Source organism: Cryptomeria japonica, chromosome 1 (assembly GCF_030272615.1).
Source record: "Cryptomeria japonica chromosome 1, Sugi_1.0, whole genome shotgun sequence".
Classification (NCBI taxonomy): Eukaryota; Viridiplantae; Streptophyta; class Pinopsida; order Cupressales; family Cupressaceae; genus Cryptomeria; species Cryptomeria japonica.
This window is the reverse complement of record NC_081405.1, coordinates 79613380-79621754: the sequence shown is the minus strand read 5'-3', so window position 1 is coordinate 79621754 and position 8375 is coordinate 79613380. Positions and strand designations below refer to the sequence as shown.

Sequence of the window (8375 nt, the reverse complement as noted above, 5' to 3'; positions counted from 1 at the left end):
TTAAGATCTGTAGGTGCACTAACGTAATAGCAACAAGATAAAGAGTAACACTTCATAGTTCATCATTTGAACAAATAAGAGAAGAGAAATGATAGTTCCAAGTTTCACATCATCTAATATATAAATGTTAAATCTAATATTATGAACTGTAAATTTTTTTTAAATATTAATCAACAGTTTATAAAATTCTTTTAACTCCCAATTAATTTAATAAAAAAACATAATTTTACCACAAATAAAGTCTCACTCTATTAATAAAATTTATATAAATAAGCACGATGTTTATATACATGATAGTTTTCACAGTGAAAACCAATATCTAAAGTATCACGTCAATGAGAATTTCCTTACAAAACCAGCTGCACAATCATATGAGAGATCAAGTTTATGAGAAACTGGAGGACTTCTTGAGTCAAGCGTGAGAATCTCCATGGGCTTTCTTTTCATCATTCTTTTCATTCAAATGAAGATACTTCCCCTTCATTATGTATGTGAAGGAACTCCATTTACTTCCATGCTTCTTTTCCATATGCATATCATGTAACATTTTCTCAAGCTTTTCCAATGACATGCCCTTGGTTTCAGGTACATAAACAATGACATATGCCAGGGTGAAAAGAGCAATAAACATAAATAGCAAGAATGACATATCAGGACCAATGGCTTTGGTAAGTGACAAGAAGGTTTCTGAAACAATCAGGTTTGCAATCCATAGACAGGTGGCTGCAAACCCTCCTCCAATTCCCCTGTAAGTCAGAGGATATATCTCTGAATTGACTGCCCAAGGAACAATCCCCATGCCTGGTGCAAAGAAGCAAATATATAATGCCAATCCCAATATGGCAAGCCACCCAAGCTTGTTGGGACAGCCAAGAGTGAACCATGAACTCTGGGAATGGTGAAGGTTATCACACATATGTTCTGAAGTCTTGTTCTTCACAAGACAAGTTCCAAGCATTTTGTGACCCTGTAATATCACATGATATACAACATTCACAAAGGTCAGATTTTTACTTATGTATCTAAAATCAATCAATGCATGCGAAATGCCTCCACCTTTTGGGCGCCAGCCAGAATGAGAGGTTGGCAAGTTGACTCTGCTAGAGACTTATCATGTCATCTCAGGCGGCATTGGGAAACCCCTGGCCTCAAATCTGAGCAACCACACTTAATTTGGAGTGGGGATGTATACAACACAAATGTATTTCATTTAATTTCTAAATCTAAGCAGCCTAACACACAAACAAGAAAGAAAAACAAATGTATTTCATTTAATTTCTAAATCTAAGCAGCCTAACACACAAACAAGAAAGAAAAACATTGAACCATATCCTCCCATCTTCCCTACCATTTAGCAAAAATCGGGAAAAAATAGGACTTTACCTGTAATGACTTTTGTCCTTCACAAAATCCACAGCCCACGTTAATACATTTAGTACAATGCCATGGTAGAACATTATTTGAATGGGCATACGCTGGACAAACCAAGCCACTCTGGTTTCCGTAGTTCTGTACCATGCTCACTTCAGGAGATTGAAGCGCTGCATAGTGGAATACTGGAGCGAGCAGTGCGAGTGACACAATAACACCGGACAAACTGATAATGGCAAGCAACCTCCTTCCTGTTCTGTCAATCAGGTACATTCCCAATACAGAACCCAGTGCATTCAATCCAGATGTAATAAGTGATAATAACAGAGCCACTGTATTGGAAGCAAATCCAGCTAGTTGGACTATTGTTGGGCTGTAATACATAACAGTGTTGATACCCACAAGTTGTTGCAGAACCTGTATCAGACAAACCAAAGATTAGAAACTTGAAAAAATGTAACATTCCATTTTGAGTCAGGTTAATGACAGTACAACTCTGCTCTCAATGAAATAGATCCCATAAGAGCACAGGAACAGAAATCAATTTCAAAACCCACATAAGCAATCAACTTAAATATAAAATTTGTCTGAAAAAAATTAAGAAGAGAGATTATTCCTTTAATTTTTTATTAAATATTAGCTCAAAATTAAAACATAGGGTGTCAGGTAAATGCCAGTTAAATCCTGTACAGAGTAAGATTTAGGCCAAGTATGTTTTAAGCTACAAAAACTAATCAAACTAGGCAACAAAACATCTATAAGAAATAAAATTTCTCTCTGTGGGTCTAAGGGGTTGAGTTTGAATAATTAAAGCAATAAGTTTGGATATTTAACTTCAAATTTCATAGGTTCATCTAAATATGAAATTTTAAGTTGTGATTATTGTTGCCTTTCAAATATCAAAGTGTTTTTTTTTTTTCTAAGTTACAAATTTTGCCTTTCAAATATGAAAGTGTTTTTTTTTTTTTTCTAAGTTACAATTTTTAAAATGAAAGTGGTTTATTAATAAGTGTAATTCTAAGTTCTGATTCTTGATCTTCCATAAATTATTTCTAGCGTGATTGCTCACGAGAATTTGTATTAATCTCATATTAATGTTCATAAGTAAAATATTTGCTAACGATTAATAATATATAAATAAGTAAAAGTTTTACCACTTTTGGTGTAGTCTGTTTTGTGGACCACTTCTTATATGCATGTGAAAGGCCGACTCGTTTTATTGTAATAGAATAAGTACTGTCTATTCTACTGTAAACATACTAAATACCATGTTCGAATCTGTAGTATAAGAAAATCATTGAAATAAAATAAAAAACAATATAATCTATTTGGGCTCTCAATCAAGGACTTGCTTTTGTGCCAGTAAATCCAATACCCAAAGAACACGTTTCGATGCTTCACAGGAAAAAACTGCAACAATGGACGCCCTTTTCAAAGAGACTTTAGAAAAAGCCCCCGAGACAAAAGTGGCCTGTTGAAAAGTTTTACAAAGCAGAATTATGTGGGGTCATGTCAATTTAATGTTGGTAAGAGTTCCCAAAAGCAAATGAACACAAAAAACATATTGTGCGGTCATCTTTAAATGGGCATGACCACCTGGCCTGAAATTTCAATAACGAATTATGAATGAGCCAAATTCCAAGAGTAGAATCCAGTTTAGAAGCAATTCCACACTATATTATGACATAAGAATTATACATACAAACAACTTTAAACTTTGAAGACTTATTGCTTTACAGTATAAATCTAGTACAACTCAGCAGATTAGTAACTAAACAAAATGGTAAGGATAGTTATTATAAATCTAGAGTTTTGTGTCAAGATTTAAAGCCATTCAAAGCAGCTTTCACAGGTTTCTCATTTAAAAAACCTGCAGTAAATATTACCCCGTGAAGGTTTTATAAATGTGGAATCTATACCAAAACATTTGGCCGTACCCCAGACAACAAGGAATCTATACCAAAACATTTGGCTGTACCCCAGACAACAAGGAACCTATACCAAAACATTTGGCTGTACCTCAGACAACAAAGCTACCAGCAAAAGCAGTGAAAAATCTTCCATTGAAAAAAGAAAACTAAGATAACTCAAAATATGGCAAAACTCAATACATAAATGAACAGTGAAACTGAAAAGAGTATAAGTAGGAAGGAAATTAAGTACCGAAAGTCCAACTCCTGCAACCAAAGCTGGCCTAAGTTCTGGAGATGTTAACAAATACACAAATTTTTGAAATGTAGATTTGTTTTCATCTTGTTCCTCTAATTCAATGGCTTCTCTCATCGCTGCAATCTGGTTTGGCACCTCTTCTTTCGGATAAAGCCTTTCAAGGATCGCCACAGACTCCTCAACTCTGTTCTGCAAATATTAAAACAACAATTATATGTTATTGCACAATATGTAATAAAAGATTCTGCAAGTTGCAGGTTGCATGTTTTTGTATCTTCAATCAAGCCTATGTTGAAGATGGTATGTGTTGCTGATGCATAACCAAATAATGTGTTGTGATTGTATGTTGGTAAATCCCGACTAGATTGCAAATCAAGTTGCAGATTGCATGTTCATACCCAAAAATGACATGAAAACAGAGAAAAATAAAAACTCACATTTCTATATAGCCAGCGAGGGGATTCGGGCAAAAAAAAGACTAAAACCAGCTGAATCACAGCAGGTACTCCTGCAACCCCAAGCATCCAACGCCATGTTCCTGGAACCTGAGAAAAATAATACCAATGTTAGATAAAATAGACAAGATATTTCCAGAATCCAAGAATTCCAGAAAGTTATTGCTCTATGTATAATTTTAGCAATTGCCCTCCAACAAACTTGATCCAAAAGCACTAAGATAAAATCAAGAGATTGGTCTAAATACCCTTGTGAAAGCTAAATTGATGAGATAGGACAGAAACTGGCCTCCCGTGATCATAAGGCCATTGGTGCTAACCAAAGCTCCTCTGATCTTGGCAGGAGAGGACTCTGAAATATATAAAGGAACACTGACAGAGGCTGTTCCAACCCCTAGACCCACAAGTACTCGCCCAATTATCAAAACCCAGGGATTGGGTGCTACGGCCATTACAACTGCTCCTACTGCAAACACAATATCTGCAATAATTATTGCTATCTTTCGCCCAAATCTATCATTGACAAACCCTCCTACTGCCGATCCGATAATAGCTGCTGCAATTGTCACACTCACTATAGTCTCCTGCAACAATAATGAAACCGTTCAGAGAAGTCAATCACAGGCTTGCATGAGAAAACTGTACATAACTCTCTTAAAATAGATACTGGGTGGTAATATAAAAGGGTGGGAGGAACCTAAGGAAAGCCATGAGATTTGGCACATTTTACTACCTGCAAGAATGTGCTCTTGCCTACAGCTTCAAAATCATCTCGAATGTAGAGAGCAGCACCAGATATGACTCCTGCAACCAAAATTAAACACAGACATTTAGCATTATATTAAGGCTGAAACAATCAGAAACACCCAAAGACAGGAGCATAGCATCAATTGTAACTCTGAAATAATCATAAAAAGGGATTAAGTATTAGTTAGTGAAAGTACTAGAATATTCTCACATCACAGCTAAACTGATCTGATATCTCTGCTATCTCACCCTACCCTAATCTATTATGCTGCCTATCAACCAATACCGGTTATCATCTTTTCCCTTTATTGTGGATTCCTAGACTAGGTTTATGCCTAATGGGTGGGGTATATTCTGCCTTCCAAGACTTGTTTGTATTAAGGTTTTCTACAGCAGATTTCTGGCTCATGGATAGGGTGGGTATATTCTGTTATCCAAGGTTGTCCCACACAAAAGGATTTTTCTGCCATATATATTTCTTCTCTCCTTAGCCACCTTAGAATCGATTAACTTTTTTAATTTGTAGAAGATTTGAACTCAGTACCATTTAGATGTCTATCTGTCCAACATTTTTTTAATGTAAGATGGTGAATACAGCTTCCTAATCTCATAGATAAAATCTGAACCACCTTTCTGAAACATTATTGTAAGAGATTTGAACTCAACACCATCTAGATGTCTATCAGATAATAAATATATTTTCTGATTGCATGGACACAATCAGATGGACCTTCCTAGAACATATAACTGCTACCCAAAACTGCTACAATTATAAATTTGTACTGCTTTTTTCTCCCCTATCCATGTAATTCCATCACCATCCACACCAAAACTTTAATTTTTTCCTTCTAAATTTAACTGGCACAACAGTATATTCAAATTTTTAAGTCACTCTTACCCTAGATCTAAGATAAACATATAAAAAACCCCATGTAACCACTTTACTGTTTCCCAAATCCAAGGAAAAGTATTACTAGGCTACCACACTTGGAGTCATGCAGACTGCAAAAAGATCACAAAGTGCAGTCAATCAATCAAAAGCTTTGTACCTACACAAAAAGGCAAGAAAACCAAATTTTAAAAGAAAGAATTCACTCACCTGTGTCGTATCCGAAGAGAAGCCCCCCAACACCAGCAGAGATTGCCAGCTGCAGAATATAAGGATTCTGCGTAATTAACGACCAGCATGTTGAAAATTCCGCCGCACTAGCTGCGCCAGCCCCTCCCTCCATTCTTCCAAGTCCTTAACTGCCTCAACTACCAAAAAGTTCAGAGCCTTTCAGACCAATATATACCAGAAAATCAGATCTGTAAAACTCCACATTAACAGAACAATGCAGTTTTTCCTACATATGTTGCATGTAAAATTTCCCTCGCTCACATGCACCAGAAGCTTTCTTAACTCTCACAGAGAGTGTGAGCATGAAAAAGGAACTCACGAGACTCGAACCGAAGCGCGGCCGTGTTTTTTATAAAGGAAAGTCCGCTTCCGCCGCTCAATCTCAAGAAGAAGTACTTGGATTTATGAAAGCAAATCACGCAGTTGCAGGCTGGGGTTATCCATGCAAGTGAATTAATGAGGCCAGATCTTCTCCTATTTAAAGAAAATTGGGGGAAGAATTTCTAGTCCTTTGGCGGTGACAATTGCGATATTGTAGGGGGATTTGACGCCCCAGCATTCTTTTAATGCTCTGCCTATAATTGGCACCAAAACTTTAAACAATTCTATTCCTATCAGTACTTGCTTTTTTCCAAGTTTGTACATATGTCAATTCAACTACCTAAACGAACTTAACAAAGGCTTTTTTATTTTTAAACTTGCAGCTTTAATGGCTTCTTTTTCTGTTCAGCATGTTTTAAGAGTGTGCAATATCTGTTTATATCATTAAATATTCCCGAGGTGTAAGGGTGGCAAGTTTGTAGTGAGCAATTTATAGCACAATTGAGATTGGCATTGAAAAAATGAGGATAGTGCTTGGACCTATACTAATTTTAGACCAATAAATGGATAAAGGATAATGATGATTAAAAATCTATAGATAATATTTTATTAAAAACAATAAGTTATGTCAAAGTTTAAATGAAATTTAGGTAATTTTGGGGCAAATACTAATACATTGAAATCTAGAGATGAGTTAGTGTTTATTATTTAAAAATTAGTATAGTGTGTATATTACTAATAGTGATTTACTGATGTGTTGCATTGATTTTTCTATTTAAAGTAATTTAGTAAAAATAATAATAAAGGTTCAAGTAAGAGATCGTCGTGTGAGGGTGGGGTTTTTTATTTGTAAAGTCACCAACTCAAGTTTGAATCTTGTAGAGTTACTTTCTATTGCATTAACAATCGAGGAATTTAATTCATAGCTCTAGTCAAAAGCATTTACCTTTAATTTTTCATTCTTGATATGGTATGATGGTCAAATAGCAGCATTGTTGTTGTAGTTACTAAAGCTGAAAGCTCAATTGGGCCATTGTCATCACAAGCATTTTACCCTCATTGATCTATTGCACTCATGGATTTCAAACTTTTGTGTTGATGCTATTGGCATTCATGCTAGTGATTTAGTCTAGGTCATTATGATCATGAGAATTGTACCCTCATTGACCATTATGTTCACAAATTTGAAACTTTGTGTTGACGCTATTAGCATTCATGCTAGTGATTTAGTCTAGGTCGTAGTGATCATGAGCATTGTACCCTCATTGACCATTATGCTCATAGGTTTGGAAGTTTGTGTTAAGGCTATTAGCATTCATGCTAGTGATTTAGTGCTTCAATCTCTCATAATGATGATGTGTTCATGGGGTTTGTGCCTGCATTGGGTTATTGCGGTCATGATTTTGGACTATTTGTGTTGATGGTGTGCGTCCATGTTGAGGATGGGGTCTCTTGTTTGTGGCCTCACATGATTCGTGCTAGACTAAAAAATTCAATGTTACCAAATCCAAAAACAATGATTTATAAGTTTAAAGGAAACTATTTACATTCAAATCTTATTACTTTTAATTTTGAAAATAAAAATATATATATTAAAATATTTTAGAATATTATTTTTCAAGGAAGATAACACAATTTTTAATTAATATGAAAATGTCTAATTTAATTGTGAGGTCAAGTAATGTAACATGAGTTTGGGGTAATTTGAAGTAAAAAGGAAAAAATATTAAAATGTGAAATGGAATTAGAGTTCATTTAGAAATTGGTGTGGTGTGGATGTTTTGATTTATTGAGATGTTGTGACAAAGGTTTGCAAAATATAATTTGGTATGGATTATTTGATCAAAAGTCATGAATTTTGAGCTTCGTGGGTACGTGTTGATGATTTGGTTAGTGGACACATTTCCCTAGTGTAGTTTTCTCTATAAATAAATTCAATTCCAATACCTATATAACCAATTTGCTAATGTGTATACCTGTATATGAGAAAGTGTGGTGCTAAGAAACACATTTATCAATGTGCTATCTTTAGAGAAAAGTGTCTGACTTCCATTCTGAGAGTCAGACCTTGATGTTGATTTGACAATATTGAAATAGAAATGCTAATAATGGTGGATGTTGATTGCTAAGTGAAATACGATTGAATAAGTTGAGATTGAGCTACAATTGCTACTAAGATTGATCAAGTCAAT

The 8375-nt window shown here is 35.0% G+C and overlaps 1 protein-coding gene across 5 annotated transcripts; it reads right to left on the bottom strand.

Annotated features, from left to right (window-relative positions):
* Nucleotides 1-224: 224 nt before the first annotated feature.
* LOC131041980 (probable inositol transporter 2) lies at nucleotides 225-6513 on the bottom strand. 5 transcript variants are annotated; one of them, XM_057975265.2, is made up of 8 exons: nucleotides 6093-6513; nucleotides 5842-5990; nucleotides 4729-4799; nucleotides 4244-4579; nucleotides 3978-4085; nucleotides 3535-3729; nucleotides 1384-1788; nucleotides 225-967 (listed from the first exon to the last, which is right to left on the bottom strand). In XM_057975265.2, the coding sequence occupies exons 2-8, from the start codon at nucleotides 5972-5974 to the stop codon at nucleotides 413-415; spliced, it is 1803 nt and encodes a 600-aa protein (XP_057831248.1). In that variant the 5' UTR covers nucleotides 5975-5990; nucleotides 6093-6513; the 3' UTR covers nucleotides 225-412. The 5 variants fall into 5 exon arrangements, with proteins under 5 accessions (XP_057831248.1, XP_057831245.1, XP_057831249.1 ...); XM_057975262.2 differs by having other exon boundaries at nucleotides 5842-5999; nucleotides 6093-6512; XM_057975266.2 differs by having other exon boundaries at nucleotides 5842-5999; nucleotides 6124-6512.
* Nucleotides 6514-8375: the final 1862 nt, after the last annotated feature.

Excerpts from the sequence above, each read along its gene's own strand:
- LOC131041980 (XM_057975265.2), bottom strand. The coding sequence starts at position 5,974 with ATGGAGGGAGGGGCTGGCGCAGCTAGTGCGGCGGAATTTTCAACATGC. Across the intron at positions 4,800-5,841 it reads TCTCTTCGGATACGACACAG|GAGTCATATCTGGTGCTGCT; the intron begins GTGAGTGAATTC and ends TTTTGGTTGCAG. Across the intron at positions 4,086-4,243 it reads TCAATTTAGCTTTCACAAGG|GTTCCAGGAACATGGCGTTG; the intron begins GTATTTAGACCA and ends TATTTTTCTCAG.